Genomic DNA, 18028 nt, shown 5'->3' on the forward strand with positions numbered 1-18028 from the left:
TATATTGATTTTCATTTGATCATAGCAGATTATATTAAACTTTTTAATAGATTGAAAGTTATCATTTATATTTAAGCAGTAATTAGTAATTTTCTTATATAGAGATATTTATTTAATATTGTTGAATTGTGATCATCATGTGCAGACAAAACCAGATTTCTCCACATCTTGTACATATTGAAGTATTGTCATGTTCCCAGCCTCTCCTGTCCTCTCCTCTCTGCTCTGTGTAAATAGAATTTAATGGTTTTAACAGGATCTAGTTTATTTTAAATGACATATGGAGGATAAAGAGATTCTGACACTGATATCAACATTTAACACAAGTAACGGTCACTTTTTATAATGGTCGTTGGAAAATTAAAACTTTGACGATAATGTGCTTCTATGCTGGATTATTGGTGTTATTTTAACCCAAAAAATGATGATGTTTTTCCTCGTACAGTGCAGAAAAACTGGATTTAATTAGTGTACTGCCCTCGCAGTGCGTTTGCTTATACAAGGCTAGACAGTCAGATCACGGTGTAGTAGAGAAGTCCTCCAAGAAACCACAAGGCTTAACTTTTCTTGTATTTTAATGAAGTCTCTATTTCCCACCGTAAAACTGTAATTGTAGACAGAAACACAATTAACTTAAAACTATACAAACAAGCACTATATGTACATTACAATTAGCATCCGACATCACACAAAATGACAACAGTTAGCCTTTGCTAAAGCTAGTAATATTCTATTAGCTAATATTCATAGAAAATATAACGAACTAACTCTTCATAACAAAGTATACAATCATGTAACACTGTCCATACTTACAGATGAATATTTGCCAGGGCAAAGCGTCAGAAAACTCTTAAAAATATATCTTCGGCCTCCGTTAAGCTGTCTGTGATCAACTCTGCTCATCTGAGCAAGCAACAGGAAAAATACAGCATAGCTGACCTTAAGTTTCTCTGAACCAAAAACCTGCTGACATTAACTTACGAACTATTAACTTATTATTTTAACTTTTTAATCTGTAAAGGCAGAACAATCAGTCAAATCTACTCATTTTTATTGCAACACACCTGCAAAAGTGGTTTACTGTTTCACTAAAGTAGAGTTTATTTTTATCGCTAATGGTACTGCATAGGTGTAAACATTTTTATTAAGCATACATGCGTACGTGCGCGCATGTGTGTACGGTTTTTATGGGTTTTGTGGTATTATAATCATTTTATAACTGCCCCGAAGGCAAGATTTGTACCTCGTTGGTGTAAAGCTCTCATGGAAATATGAACAAAGGCAATGCTTTACTTTTTGTCATGTTGGGGTTATTTTAGGAAAAGTCATAGAATTTCAAGTTGAACGTTAAGGGTGTTTCCTCTGCTGTTGAACATAGTGGCGGGTCATTTTTAAGGAAAATACACTTCACCACACTTTCATTATTCATTATTTTTTGGGGGTTCAGAGGGTTAAAAACATATCTCATTGAACAGTTGAAGATAATTCTTGTACTGATTGAGTATTTGTATTATTATCATCTTCAAAAACTGTTTTTGCATACGCATGATACTTATATACTATATTTGATATTTAATGCCGTTTTCTCCCTCCTGTCCTCACCAGGCGAACATTAACCCAATGCAGAATGGAAAACAGCACTTCAGTTACAGATCTGCTGCAGCTGGAGGGGTTAAAGGTCACGTCCTCCTCCTCCGTCCCCGTCTTCGTCCTCCTCCTCCTCACCTACATCTTCATCATGGTGTCCAACCTGGGCCTGGTGGTGCTGATCTCCATGGATCGCAGCCTGCAGCAGCCCATGTACCTGCTCTTCTGCAACATGAGCGTTAACGACGTGTTCGGAGCGACGGTGATCGTCCCTCACTTAATAAGTGACATTTTTGTTCCGTCCGCGGAGCGCCACATTTATTACATCGACTGTGTCATTCAGGCGTTCTGTGCTCACGTTCACGCCAGCACCTGTCACACGGTGCTCATTATCATGGCGTTCGACCGCTATGTGGCCATCTGCAACCCGCTGCGCTACGCCACCATCATGACCAGCAGGATGGTGGCGGCGCTGTCGGTGGCGGCGTGGGTGGTGTCGTTATTCTTGGTGGGGATCCTCGTGGGCCTCAGCGCCCGCCTGTCGCGCTGCCGGTGGACTATATTCAACCCGTTCTGCGACAACGCCTCTGTGTTCAAGCTGTCCTGTGAGAGCGTCCTCATCAACAACATCTACGGCCTCGGCTACACCGTGCTGCTGCTGGGCTCGTCCATCGGCAGCGTGACGCTCACCTACCTGAGGATCGCCATCGTGTGTCTGAGCAGCAAGAACGCTTCTCTGAACAGTAAAGCTCTGCAGACCTGCGCCACACACCTGGCAGCCTACATCATCATGTTCACTTCCGGCATCATCATCATCCTCCTGCATCGATTCCCTCAGCTCTCTGACCACAGGAAGCTGGCGTCCATCCTGTTCCACGTGGTCCCACCCGCTATGAACGTTGTTATCTATGGACTGCAGATCAAATCTGTCAGACAAAAAATCTTCATGTTATTTACCAGAAAAACACTGACTCTGACAGAGAAATAATTCCATGACTGTTAATACATTTGTTGCACTTGCTGAAATGTGGAGTGTTGAGGATCAAATTAAAAGTTATTTTGCAAAGTACATTTTGCAAGAGATTTCTTTCTGGCAGACAATTCCTTGTTACAACTGAAGATCATTTCTATTAAACTCCCACAGTTACCTGCGGGGTTCCACAGGGATCAATTTTAGGGTCTCTTCCTTTCAGTGCATGTTATCAGGAGACACGGTGTATCTTCATGCTGATGATACACAACTTTTTGTGGCCATATGAAACCGGACCACTTCATTCCCTTTTGAAATGTCTTTTAGATATTAACATGTGGATGGTTCAACCAGGATAAAACTGAAGCACTGCAGCATGTAAGCTAATAAATGTAATCACGTGTCACCTGTCGACTTACTTTTGTGTCTTTATTGTGAAGATTTGAGAGCAAACTTTTCCACATTGCAATGTTTTACTGCAAGTAAAAATAGAAATTTGTGACTAAAAAAATATTATTGAGGTTAAAAAACCTTTAGTCTGAAAATCACAATTTGTAGTAACCTTTGGGGTTCCCCAAGGATCCATACTAGGCCCTCTTCTTTTTAATCAATCTATGGTATCAGGAGACACGGTGTGTTTTTATGCAGATGATACACACCTTTATGTGTAGTAAAATAAATTTATGATTAAAATTGTATTATTCAGGATCGAAAACTTATGTTTGCAAATCATAATTCAATCGTACAACAAATCCAGGAATGTTTAATTGCACCTGCATGCTGCTTTTGATTCAGTGATTCATAAAATTATTTTAAACAGACATGTTGGACTGTTGGGAACTGATTTTAACTGGGTTCCCTTTTATCTTTCTTATAATTGATTATCTTTTCACCAAAGTAACTACGGGGATCACCAAGGATCTCTTGGTTTTAATCAATAAATGTTATCAGGAGAAACAATATCTTGTTATGCTCACGATACACAACTTTATGTGGCCGTGTCTTCTGATGGCACCAATTGTTTCCCTTTTTACATTTATTTCAGATATTAATGTGTGGGTGTCTCCACCAGGACAAAACTTAAATGTTACTAATTAATTCATATTTGAGCACTGCAGCTTCTGTATTGTAAATCTGTAATTAGCCGTGTTTCCATTAGGGTAGAGAGTGGCTGCTGGGAAAGTCTCAGGGCACGCCCTCTCAAATGGCCGCTCACTCAGTGTGTCTCCATTACACAAAAATGCCCCAGAGGGATTTTACGAGACCCCGGAAGTGATGTATGGTTTTCGATCATCGCGTAATCGCTCAGTGACAGTTTTAACAGCATGCACAAGTGCGGCCGCTGTCGCTTACTGTGCACAGCGTAGGCCACTTATTGTAAACAAACGAGCATACTAACTGTACACAAAGTGTCCGCCGCTGATCATAAATTGTCCAGTTCATGTTGTAAACAAACGGAGGTCATACATACACACTGTACTGCTACATAGCTAACTGTAAAGCCCATTAGCTCCGTGCTACTGTGCACGGCAAACTGCACTATGAAAGAATATCACACCTTCACATGATTACTATGAACGCCCTGAGGCGAAAAGCCGGCACAGATCTTTCCAGCAACATAGCGGGACACTTGCGGGACCGCACAATGAAAGGGGCTGATGTTTATTGTCGCTTGTGAGGACTCGCTACTTTGCCGGCTTTTAAAAATGGCGCGTGTTGTTGTGGCGTCGAGTACTACGTCACATCCCGCTTCTATCCAATCAGCACGCAGGCTTTTTTCAGGGGAGAAAAATGGCCCTGCCCTTTTACAGGGCCAAAAAACGGCCGCTAGGGCAAGCTCACATTCAAATTAGGGGCGTTTCGGCAAGGGAGACCCGCCTCATTCCAGGTATTCGACTATTGTGGAAACGCACCTATTGTTAGCAAATTTGTTGCACTCGTTGAAATGTTTAGTCACGTGTCAAGTTACGTTTTACTTTTTTTGTATTTACTATGCAGATTTGAGAGCAAACCTTTCCACACTGCAATCAAAAATGTTTTACTGCAAGTTGAATACATTTTAGTTTAAAAGTAAAGGATCCTGCAGATAGAAACCTTATAGTGAAAGAGTCAAATCTGTTTGTTTAACTTGAAAAAGCAAATACAGGGCGCCAAAGGAATGAGTTCTTAAACCCAGAACGACATAAAACACTTTTTTTATGTACAAAAAAAAAAAAAAAAAAGTCTCCTCCAAGAATCGCCACCTTATCGCGGTGGAGGGGTTTGTGTGCTCCAGTGATCCTGGGAGCTGTGTTGTCGGGAGCAATAGCTCCTGGTAGGGTCTCCCATGGCAAAGTGGGCCCAGGGGAGGGGCCAGACTAAGAGCGATTCAAAGACTCCTATGAAGCGGATCCAAAAACAGCGGTGTACCTCGCCCGGCACGGGTAAATCGGGGCCCCCTACTGGAGCCAGACCCGGGAGGGGAGCATGCAGGCGAGCGTCTTGTTTGCCGGGCTCTTGTCCAAGGGGCCCGGCTGGGCTCAGCCCGAAAAAGCCACATGGATCCGCCGACCTGTGGGCCAACCCTTCGCAGAGTAGGGCATAGGGGTCAGGTGCAGTGTGAGTCGGTCAACAGGTGAAGGCGGGTACCTGGGCGTGCTGACCCCCGGCTCCAGCGACTAGCTCTGGGGACGTGGAACATCACCTCGTTGGCGGGGAAGGAACCCGTGCTTGTGCGGGAGGTGGAGTGTTACCAACTACAAATAGTCGGGCTCACATCCACACATAGCATGGGCTCTGTAACCAAACTCCTGGAGAGAGGCTGGACTTCCAGAGTTGCCCAGGGTGAGAGGTGCCGGGCGGGTGTGGAGATACTCACAAGTCCCCGGCTGAGCACCGCTGTGTTGGAGTTCTCCCCGAGGAACCAGAGGGTCACCTCCTCGCGGCTGCAAGTCACGAGGAGGAGGTCTCTGACTGGTGTCTGTGCTTATGCACCGAACAGCAGCTTGGAGTACCCAGCCTTCTTGGAGTCTCTGGGTGGTGTCCTGGAAGGGGTACTGACTGGAGACTCTATAGTTCTTCTGGGAGACTTCAACGCTCAAGTGGGTAACGATGATGGTACCTGGAGGAGGTGATTGGGAGGAACGGCCCGATCTGAACCCGAGTGGTGTTTTGTTATTGGACTTCTGTGCTAGTCATGTATTGTCCATAACGAACACCAATATCGAACATAGAGTTGCTCGTAAGTGTACCTGCTACCAGAGCACTCTAGGGCAAAGATCGATGATCGATTTTATTATCGTATCATCAGATCTGCGGCCGCATGTTCTGGACACTCGGGTGAAGAGAGGAGCAGAGCTGTCAACTGATCACCACCTGCTGGTGAGTTGGATCTGGTGGCGGGGGAGGCTGCTGGACAAACCTGGCAAACCCAAATGTGTAGTGAGGGTGAACTGGGAGCGTCTAGCGGAGGCCCCTGTCTGCAGGTTCTTCAACTCACACCTCCGGAAGAATTTCTCCAGCATCCCAGGTGAGGCTGGGGACATGGAGTCCAAATGGGCCATGTTCAAAGCCTCAATTGTTGATGCGGCTGGTAGGAACTGTGGCCTGAAGGCCGTCGGTGCCTTTCGTGGCGGAACTCAAGGACCTGCTGGTGGACACAAGCGGTGAGGGAGGCCATCAAGCTGAAGAAGGAGGCCTTTTGGTCTTGGCTGGCCAAGGGGTCTCCAGAAGCAGCAGACATCAGATATCCCTTGCAGAGGTTGCCGAGGTAGTCAAAAAGCAGCCCGGTGGTAAGGCGCCAGGGTTGGATGAGATTCGCCCTGAGATGCATGCTGAAGGCTCTGGACACTGTTGGGCTGTCATGGTTGGCACACCTCTTCAGTGTCGCATGGAGGTCTGGGACAGTGCCAGTGGAGTGGCAGACCGGGGTGGTGGTTCCCATTTTTAAAAAGGGAGGATGTGTTCCAATTACCGTGGAATCATACTTCTCAGCCTCCCTGGAAAAGTCTACTCCAGGGTGCTGGAAAGGAGGCTCCGGCCGATTGTCGAACCTCAGATTCAGGAGGAACAATGTGGCTTCCGTCCTGGCCGTGGAACAACGGACCAGCTCTTTACCCTCCGAGACTTCTGGAGGGGTCATGGGAGTTTGCTCATCCAGTCTACATGTGTTTTGTGGACTTGGAGAAGGCTTATGACCGTGTCCCTCGGGGAGTCTTGTGGGGGGTACTGCGGGAATATGGGGTACCGGGCTCGTTGCTACGAGCTATCCGGTCCCTATATAACCAAAGTGAGAGCTGTGTCCGCATACTCGGCACAACGTCAAACACGTTCCCAGTGGGTGTTGGCCTCCGCCAGGGTTGCCCCTTGTCTCCGATTCTGTTGTCGTGGTTTTCATGGACAGGATCTCAAGGCGCAGCCGGGGGGAGGAAGGGATTCGGTTTGGTGACCTAAGAATTGCATCTCTGCTTTTTGCAGATGATGTGGTTCTTTTGGCTTCATCAGACCGGGACCTCCAGCACTCACTGGGGCGGTTTGCAGCAGAGTGCGAAGCGGTTGGGATGAGAGTCAGCACCTCCAAGTCTGAGGCCATGGTTCTCTGCCGGAAAACGGTGGACTGCCCCCTCTGGGTGGAGAGAGGTACTGGCCAACTCAGGAACACGTTGACTTAGTTCATTACAATATATTTATGTATTATATGTATATACAGGAAGAATGACAATGATTCAGAAACTGGAGAAATAGACCAAAACTCAGATGAGTTTCGATGCACTCGGGACAGCCAGCTCAGAAAATATTTGGACATGTTTTGTTTTTGTGTGATTTGAATGCAGAATCTTCCTGACAGACTTCTGTCTCCTAGTGACTGTCCTTAGCTCTCAGTGACGCAACAAACCTGGCAGCCCCGAAACATTCAGCTAATAAAAAAGAGTGAGTCTGCCCCGAGTGGTCCAAGTGCAGCAGGTCCATGTCGACAGGTAAGACCGAGACTCACACAGCACAGAAACAGAGCTGCTTGTTTATTGGATGTTTATAGTCTTAAGACGGAAACCTTTAACATACTTATAACTTTGCATGCCTCCATTGTTACAGCCTAAAATGAAAATATGTTAATTTGAGATTTTATTATTATTGATTTTGAATGCAGAGCAGTTATTATTCGACAGATAAAGATGAACAATGTCTTATGATGTGCTGTGATTAGTTGTAAAGAAATTCAATTGATTTTTTTTATTGTTGGTCTGTGATTATCATATTGTTGTTTTATGTTTCAATGAAGTTCTAGCTTTGTCTGACAAAAACTGCATACTAAATATATATATATATATATATATATATATATATATATATATATTCTGACACTAATATCAACATTTAACACAAGTTTTGATCACTTTTTATAACGGTCGTTGGAAAGTTCAAACTTTGACGATATTCTGCTTCTATGCTGGATTATTGGTGTTATTTTAACCCTTGTGTTGTCTTAACTTTCTGTATACACCACTTGTCCAAAGGGTTAAAAGTGATGATGTTTTTCCTTGTACAGTGCAGAAAAACAGGATTTAATCAGTGAAATCCACTCATTTTTATTGCAACACGCCTGCAAAAGTGGTTTACTGTTTCACTAAAATAGAGTTTATTTTTATCGCTAATGGTACTGCATAGGTGTAAACATTTTTATTAAGCGTGCATGCGTACGTGCGCGCATGTGTGCACAGTTTTTATGGTTTTTGTGGTATTACAATCATTTTATAGCTGCCCCTAAGGCAAGATTTGTACCTCGTTGATGTAAAGCTTTCATGGAAATATGAACAAAGGCAATGCTTTTTGTCATGTTGGGGTTATTTTAGGAAAAGTCATCGAATTTCCAATTGAACGTTAAGGTTGTTTCCTCTGCTGTTAAACATAGTGGCGGGTCATTTTTTTAGAACATACAATTCACTACATTTTCATTATTCATTATATTTTGGGGATTCAGAGGGTTAAAAACATATCTCATTGAACAGTTGAAGATAATTCTTGTACTGATTAAGTATTTGTATTATTATCATCTTCAAAAACTGTTCTTTCGTACGTATGATACTTATATATTTGATATTTGGGTCAAAGACGAGACGTCTCAATTTCAGGGTCCGAAGCATGTTTATTATGTAATAAATAAATAAACATTTTAAAACACTACATTATGTTCTCCAACTCACTCCTCTTTACTTACTTATATCATTACCTATTGTAAGAAATAAACATTTAAGGAGCTATAGTGCTCAAAAGTACCAAAATGTCCTTCCTGAGTAACGTCCGGGCTTAAATCTAACTATAAAGATTTGACAAAATGTCAAAAAAAATTAAGAAATGTATACATAATCTACTTGGGCATAATTGTGGTGTTGTTTGCAATAATACCTACTAATACAGTAACAACCCAAGGCTTTTTTACATTTTTACACAAGTAATACTTTTGTCCGCATTTTTGGATTTCCCTAATGTCCTCACTGGGTAACAGACATTGAAATTCCACCATTACCCATAAAGCACTTCTGTAGTCATTTGACCAGCTACAGCATAATCAAGAAGACTGGACCCAGACAACTTCTTGAAAGGTCAATAAGTCTCTCTTTAAATGCTGATATTTGGAGAAAATAGCTTATTTGTCCTCCCTGGCTAACAATATGTCCTCCCTGGATAACGAAGATCTTCTGTTATCCAGGACAAGTTCTCTGTTATCCACAATGGACATGTTGATGAATATAGTATTTTATTTCGTATTTTGTCAGTTTTTAAGCATCAAGTTGATATTGTAATATTATATTAATAATAGACTTATGTGTGTCTGATATTTTATGATGTTTAGTTGTATTTTTTCTTCAATTCATGATAGAAACAGTTAAGATTTCCTTCTTCTTCCAAGTTTGAACTATGAACATGTCCACATATTTCATACTACATGAACACTTTATACAGTACATCCCTACATACATCAGGTCCTACTCTTTCTGAAAATTTATGAATTTACATAGTGAGATCCTCAGTTTTGAGTTATGAAGATTTGTTTGGAGGCCTCATTTGTGATGATTCAAAAGGCAGAGTCGTTAACCCCCCGCACACAATTTATGAAATGCCGGCAAAATTAATTTATGAAATGCCTACATTTAACCCTCATACCGTCCTCAAGGGTCAAATTGACCCCATCTCTTTCTTTCTTTCTTTCTTTCTTTCTTTCTCTTTCTTTCTTTCTTTCTCTTTCCTTCTTTCTTTCTCGACCTGGATAACAACATGTCATTCCGGGTAACAGTGATGCAGTGAAGTAATTTAAGCTAAAATGTAATATTATCTTACACAATCAGGTTTTCTTGAGTTGAGGATACAATGACAAATATTTTTGCCTTTACTGTAAAGTATTCTAATACATTTTCCATGTTTTTTCTCTTTTTGGCATGAAAGATTGTATGATCAAGAACACCTAATAAGCCCATTCCAGTATAACTAACCAAATATATCGCAAACATTTTTGATAAAACTATGTTTTTCTGAGCAGTAATTGTTTGTTGAACTCTAAAAATTGATATCTATTAACTTTTATAAGCTAACAATGGTAGAAATTTGAATTATTTTAAAATCCATTCCCGTTACCCAGGAAGGACATTTTTCATACATTTTGCATACAATCCACAAAAAATATGCAAATTTCATTCTTAAAGTTATTCTCTGTTGTTGAGTTGTATACAGAACAGTCTAATAAACATAGAAAGAGCTTAAATAGGCATTTTTAGACACTGTCATATATTTTCACATTTTAAATCCTTATTCGTCTTTGACCCATTTACTTACGTTTTCTCCCTTCTGTCCTCACCAGGCGAACATTAACCCAATGCAGAATGGAAAACAGCACTTCAGTTTCAGATCTGCTGCAGCTGGAGGGGTTAAAGGTCACGTCCTCCTCCTCCGTCCCTGTCTTCGTCCTCCTCCTCCTCACCTACATCTTCATCCTGGTGTCCAACCTGGGCCTGGTGGTGCTGATCTCCATGGATCGCAGCCTGCAGCAGCCCATGTACCTGCTCTTCTGCAACATGAGCGTTAACGACGTGTTCGGAGCGACGGTGATCGTCCCTCACTTGATAAGTGACATTTTTGTTCCATCCGCGGAGCGCTACATTTATTACATCGACTGTGTCACTCAGGCGTTCTTTGCTCACATTTACGCTGGCGCCTGTCACAGTGTGCTCATGATCATGGCGTTCGACCGCTATGTGGCCATCTGCAACCCGCTGCGCTACGCCACCATCATGACCGGCAGGATGGTGGCGGCGCTGTCGGTGTCGGCGTGGCTGGTGGTGTTATTCTTGGTGGGGATCCTCGTGGGCCTCAGCGCCCGCCTGTCACGCTGCCGGTGGACTATATTCAACCCGCACTGTGATAACGCCTCTTTGTTCAAGCTGTCCTGTGAGAGCGTCCTCATCAACAACATCTACGGCCTCAGCAGCACCGTGCTGATGCTGGGCTCGTCCATCGGCAGCGTGGCGCTCACCTACCTGAGGATCGCCATCGTGTGTCTGAGCAGCAAGAACGCTTCTCTGAACAGTAAAGCTCTGCAGACCTGTGCCACACACCTGGCAGCCTACATCATCATGTTGTTGGCTGGCCTCATCGTCGTCATCCTGCATCGATTCCCTCAGCTCTCTGACCACAGGAAGCTGGCAGCCATGCTGTTCCACGTGGTCCCACCCGCTACGAACGTTGTTATCTATGGACTGCAGATCAAATCTGTCAGACAAAAAATCTTCATGTTATTTATCAGAAAAACACTGACTCTGACAGAGAAATAATATCATGACTGTTAATAGATTTGTTGCACTTGCTGAAATGTGGTAGCCTGGGTACACCCATACTGCTTTTGCGTTTCTTAGCCCTGTTTCAGGGATCCAACCACAGAATGGGGAGAGACGGCAAGACGATGACGCGTACTACAGACGGAAGCTTGTAGTTTTGTAGTTTTCTTACAGATCCAACATGGCTGCAGCAGACGCAAAGCTCTCTTTGGATCTTGCTGTAGACAGTGTTCGAGATAGTTTAGAGCCAAAGTTTATTTTAAAAGAAGAACAAGGTTTGATTTTACACCCCTGTTTCACCACGAAAAAGGATGTTTTAGCCTTGCTTCCAACAGGATTTGTCAAAAGCCTAATCTACCAACTAGCCCCGCTACCGCTCACTGCTGTAACGCCGGTGATCTCGCTATGAGCCGGGGGACAGCGGAGCCGGCGAGAGACCTCCAGCAGCTTGTCTATTGACCAAAAAATCAGTAGATGTATGTGGCTGAATGACATGAGGGGGAAAATAAGCCGTAAAAATAAATCTTGCAGAAAGCAAGAACTGGAGAAGCAAAGCAGCAAGCAACACTCTCTCACAGACACACTGTCACACCGCGGTGAGGTTTGTCTTGTTCTGGGTTTTATTTTGTCTTGTGACTTCCTGTTTTATTTTGAAAATTAACTCTCCTCTCGTTTCAGATCACTTGCCCTTCCCCTGGTGTCACTAGTCTGATTGTCTTCCCTGATTCCTGATTGTGTCCACCTGTTCCCCATTGCCCTCATGTGTCTTATAGTCTGCGTCTCCCTTTGTCTTGTGCCAGAGTGTTTCGTTCCTGTCGATCACCCAAGCCAGTTACCATAGTCCAAGTTTTGTCTCTGATTCTTTGTGAAGTGTTTTCTTTTCCTCCAGGCGAGTGATTTTGTGTTCATAGTGTTCTTAGTTTGTTCCTAGTGCCATAGTGTGTTTCAGCCTCTGTTTTTTAGGAGTGCCTTTTTGTTTTGGATCTTTAGCCTTAGCATTTTTTCCTCCCTTTGGAGTGATTTTCTGTTGGTTTATTTTCCTTTTGTGTCTGCTGTTTTGTCCCTCCCTTTTGGAGTGGTTTTTTGTTCTTATTAGATTCATAGGATATTTTCATAGCCATTTATTTTATCACTGTGTCCTGAGGATAAGAGGGATTAATAAAGTCCACACGAATCTACGCTCTGCATCTGAGTCCTCCTTCATGTCCAGGCCTGACACACACACACCAACACTGCCGGTAGACGGTGAGCAGCCAGAGCCAGAACATGCTGCAGAAAAACGTTGCAGAAGCAGAATTGAGCATTTTAGTCTCAGAGATGGGCTAGTCTGGCTATGTAAACATCAGTCATGTTCATGGTCGATGCTTCCTCGAGTTTCTGTCGCTCTACATACGTCATCTGGTATAACTAATATGATTGGCAAAGAGCTACCTACAGACACTTATGATAGACATTCTTAGCGCCCAATAAACGGAGAAGGAATAGTTCGTTGCCAGAAATGTGAGGATCAAATGAAAACTTATTTTGCAAAGTACAATTTGCAAGAGATTTCTTTCTGGCAAACAATTCCTTGTTACAACTGAAGATCATTTCTGCAAAACTCCCACAGTGACCTGCAGGGTTCCACAGGCATCAATTTTAGATTTTACATCAATTCTTAAACCCAGAACGACATAAAACACATGAGTAAATTGTAGCAGGTACTTGCATTCGCTAGTAAATATTAATGACTTATTAATAGTAGCAAGTTGGATTAACTATGGGCTAGTATGGGCTAAGAAGTCGAGATACGGCTGCTGGAGCTGGTGGTCAGCAATTAATGAGGACACAAGACAGTTGGTGATGGTACCTTGTATTGTATAAGTGAACAAAATATTTACAGTAACAAATATAAGGAAAAAATAGAAAAACCCAAAATATATACAAACTGCAGTTATGGCAACCGGTTGGAATATGTTAAGTAAGTGCACTTGGAAATAGGTCGGTTTGGTTCAGGATTTAACACAACAGCATACAGGTTCATAATACAAAAATGAATAAATCCCCAGAGATGTTCACACAGGATTCCCCTAACTGCTGCACAACCCACAAGGGTTGAAGTGAAATTTTGTGAAGAATTGTCCATTGATTATTGTCCTTAAAGGGAAAAGATGTGAGTGGAGTTGGGGCAGTGTAATGAGAGCCCTACAAACCAGTAGGGCTGCAATGCTGTGGTGCTGCAGAGGCTCTTGGCTCCCAGCCGTGGTTTCATTAGCTCGCCATCTTTTACTCCAAAAAGGACACCTGGCCTGCATCAAAAAATAACAGGTCCAGTAAAAACCAAGGTATTAGGCCAGATAGTTGTGATAACTTTAGCTCACCTCATTCATATCCATTTTTATTGTTCATGTGTACACAAAGTAAAAAAAACATAATTAAATGTAGAAAGTACAATTAATATAAACATTCAAAGTGCGTTCATAATTCCCAGGTTAGCTGCGTTCAAAGTGCAATGGGTTGGCTTACAGCCTGCACACAGTTAACTCAATAAATTAATCACAATAGCACTGTATTCATTGAGGCATGTAACAACTTAGCTTGTGCTCAAGTCGAAATACATGAAACAGACTCAGCAAATGGCAATGTAAGCGGGCGAGGCTAATGCTAACACTAGCGGCCAAGGCTAATGCTAACGCTAGCGCCGTTAGCATAACATAGCTTAGCTTAACATCCCATTAATTCAATCACTCACCAGTTCCTTTGATAAACCACGCACGATGGCGGCAACGGACTCTCGACGGCCCAGCTGTTAGCACTGAAGATTAACAATGATATTCTTAGCACACAGAGTATAAAACAAAGCAAAGGAGCGAAGTTCACTACTGTTTGGAAGACACAAACCTGCACACAGCTTCCAGTCCTCTGCAAGACGCGATTGGCTGTGCGCAGTCACGTGACTATGTTTTAAATGAGGTCGTGTTTGGACAACAGGGAGAGCAAAAATAATATTTATTATATTATTTTAATGTTAGATATAAATTTAGGCAAATTCTTAACCTGGGTTACAAAATACCCACATTTGTTAATTTTGTTTTTTGAGTTTTTGTGTCCTTTAAAAGGTGGCAGCTAACAAGTGGCTAAAGGAGACTACAGTGGCTGTCGGGACATTAAACTTCATCACACTGGTCATGGACGGGAACTCTCTCACAGCCTCAAGTCAGATTTTTCAGAGCTCTGTAACCTCCTGTAGATTGTAAATTATGTCAATAAACTATTTATTAGGGTACAGATTTGATAGCTTGTCAAAGAGCTGGTTAGCTTGTCGGAAAGCGTCTGAAGCTAACAGTAGTGACGTAGAAGTCTCTAGTTCTCTATAGCATTATGTTAGGTTTTTACTTCTTTAGGCTGCATTAAAACATCATAAGAGTTCATCTGTGGAGATTATCCTGCTGAACAAAAAGCGTCAGCATCCAAGACGTTTATTTTCTGCAAAGATCCGAAATCCCAGAAGAAAATTCTAACACATGATGCTGACTTCAGGGTCGGACTACAAAAATCTGTCGTTTCGTTTACTCTCCATAGCGACTCGCCAAACACACCAGACACATTGACAAAAACATTAATTTCACCGCACACTAAGTCAAGTCAAGTCATGTTTATTGATATAGCCCATTTCATACACAGAACGGTAGCCCAATGTGCTTCGCATAATCATAACAATCACATATTAAGATATCTAAAATGTCATGTCATAAAAGGTCAAATCGATTAAAATAGTTAAAATAATTTGAATTTAAAAAAATGAAGACATGGGAATTCACAGGGAACAAATTACACAGAAATGACAAAAGCAAAATAAATAATTACAAAACAAATGAATAAAAGCAAAAGGACAAAACACAGCACAGATAAAAACATAAAGGCTAACAGACCAACGGGTGCAAGAGTGGGTTAGTGCAAGGCATCATGGAAAAGTTTGTTTTTTAGTCTGGATTTAAAAACGGGGATGGTGGGAGAGGTCTTAATGTCTATAGGAAGATGTATAGGAAGATGTTCCAGAGACAGACCGCTTAAAAACTAATGGCTTCCTCTCCCTGCTTGGTGCGGGCGCTAGGTTACCAGTTGACTTTTCCTACTGATCTGAATGATCTTGAGGGGCGATATGTTTCAAACACCTCTGCTATATAGAGAGGGCCTTGGCTTTTAGTGATTTAAAAGCAAGTACACTACCTCGGTTCTGGTGTCCACTTTTCAGCAATCAACAAATCTGGTTTGGACAGAATAAACAATAAAATCAACATGTTATGAGTGAAAATATCAGGAGAAAACAGCTGTGGAGCCACAATATTTCCAGTGTTTATTACAGAACCGTCACTCTGGACCATTCCCCATTTAGTGAATCCTGGATGACATTTTTAAAACTGATTTATCCTCCAGTGTTCTATGTAAACATCTAATCCGGAATTCGATCAGCAAAAGTTGCCAGAAGTTGAAAAAAGTCGACTGAAATGAAACGATGATGACGACGCTGAGACGACCTTTGGGCCGCGGAGCGTCCTGATTGGAGGACAAGGAGCCACGAAGTCAGTTCATAAAGTGTGTGTGAGTCCACCTCGAGTCTGGCTGGAGGAGGTTCACGTCAACAGAGGTAAACCTCTCACACACACATACATACACAGATTTCACTGACTGTGTTTGATAAGTTTTCGTGAGAAAGACAACAGTGAAAAATCGTCCTAAACTAAAAATCACGAAATGTGTTTTAAAAACAATATTTTTACATAAATTTATGTTCAGTTGTTCCTTTCTCTTACAGTTCTTGTGTGTGATATGTTTGAAAGATTGATTAATATTGATTTAAAATTATTAAGAACGTAATAATTAATTATGTTATCTGTCAAACATTGTGATGTATGTCTGTATGAAACTACAATCTTCCTTCAATTTCTCCCTTTTTCGATGTTGAATGTTTGTTTGTTTGTATTTATTCATTTATTCATTCATTATTTGAGGTGTTTTTCCAGTGTCAGGGTCAGAAGTCAGAGGCTGCTCAGACTGTGAAAACCTTTGATACAAATTTGTGATTTTAGTTTCTATAAATAAAACTGAACTGAATGATCTGTAGAGATGAACCAGAGAACTACTGCATAAATTATAACTTAATCATTTTGTCATATTCAAACAGACTAATAAGCTTGTGTTTGACTTTAGTCATGCTGCTAATTCAGAAGATATGAAGAGGTTTTTTTGCAAAATTTAGATAAACGCAGTTTTTATTGTTTTTCACTTGATGACACAATAAAATAGATGATTCAGTCCCATTTAAAAGGTTTAGAAATGTTATCATAAGAACCCAACAGACTTTTAATTGATATTCAATGAACTGCAGCCCAAAAAAACTGGATTTAGAAAAACAAATGAAAAAGGAGATTAATGCAATTGCAGAAAAAACTTTCTGTTTCGAAGTTAAACCTGTTTATCATCAATTTATTACTAATAAAAAAAACTGTGAAATTGCTCCACTAAGGTAAAAGTACTGCATTCAAAACTTACTGAAGTAAAAGTACAAAACTGTCAAAATGTACTTAAAGTAACAAAAGTAAAAGAACTCCTTAAGCTGAATGACCCTTCTCAGATTGTTACATTTAGTCTAAATATATTGTTCGATTTTATGTATTGATGCTTTTGTGTTACCAGCGTTTTTATTTGAATTACTTAATATACTGTTAAGAGGTTTAATTGAAAAAATTGAAATCAGGTCAACTGTAGATGTAAAATAGAAGTGTTAAAGATCTGAAAGCTGGAAGCACTTACATAAATGTGTAACTTACAATGTGTTTTATTGTTATTCCAATGCTGAAGTTATCTCATAAGTTGTTGAAGAAATTTGGGGGTTGATATCATATATTTTTTTACTAAATGTTACCTTTTTTTGAACACTATAGAAGTGAAAAATCCCTCCAGAGTCCCACATTCGGACTTTAGAACACAAACATTTATTACATTTAGTAGATTTGTGTATTTTGTGCGATTGTATTGTGTGTCTAGTGTGTCAGCCATCCATCCTCTGGATGCTCCAGGTCTCTAGTCTGGATGCTCCAGGTCTCTAGTCTGAATGCTCCAGGTCTCTAGTCTGAATGCTCCAGGTCTCTAGTCTGGATGCTCCAGGTCTCTAGTCTGAATGCTCCAGGTCTCTAGTCCGAATGCTCCAGGTCTCTAGTCTGGATGCTCCAGGTCTCTAGTCTGGATGCTCCAGGTCTCTAGTCCGAATGCTCCAGGTCTCTAGTCTGAATGCTCCAGGTCTCTAGTCCGAATGCTCCAGGTCTCTAGTCTGGATGCTCCAGGTCTCTAGCCTTTGTGTCGTGTTCGTTTCTCCCCCCTTACTTTGGTGCTCCCAGTCAAATTTGACCGGCCTGTTTTAACTGCCCTTACATTAACACAAAAACCATTGATCGTCACCAAATTGTATTTAACTCCCTTTTAACCTGTAAACAATGTCTCAGACTACTGGTTACATGAATAACTGCAGTGAATAGACACAGAAATTGAAAGTTGTATTCCAAAATTAACATTTAGTGTAGAAAAATCAAAACAGAGACCAAATTCACAGAACATCAGAACATCAACATGAACACATTGTGTGTGTGTGTGTGTGTGTGTGTTCAGACACAGGAGTGGCATTTTGCAA

General features: G+C 41.5%; 2 protein-coding genes across 2 annotated transcripts; both read left to right on the forward strand.

Annotated features, from left to right (window-relative positions):
- Positions 1–1627: 1627 nt before the first annotated feature.
- Positions 1628–2649, forward strand: LOC131986733 (olfactory receptor 52N2-like). Its single transcript, XM_059351832.1, has one exon. The coding sequence runs from the start codon at positions 1628–1630 to the stop codon at positions 2573–2575; it is 948 nt and encodes a 315-aa protein (XP_059207815.1). The 3' UTR covers positions 2576–2649.
- Positions 2650–10410: 7761 nt separating this feature from the next.
- On the forward strand, positions 10411–11358 carry LOC131986921 (olfactory receptor 52N2-like). Its single transcript, XM_059352061.1, has one exon. The coding sequence runs from the start codon at positions 10411–10413 to the stop codon at positions 11356–11358; it is 948 nt and encodes a 315-aa protein (XP_059208044.1).
- The last annotated feature ends 6670 nt before the right edge of the window (positions 11359–18028 follow it).

The sequence above is a fragment of the Centropristis striata genome, chromosome 15, assembly GCF_030273125.1.
Source record: "Centropristis striata isolate RG_2023a ecotype Rhode Island chromosome 15, C.striata_1.0, whole genome shotgun sequence".
Lineage (NCBI taxonomy): Eukaryota > Metazoa > Chordata > Actinopteri > Perciformes > Serranidae > Centropristis > Centropristis striata.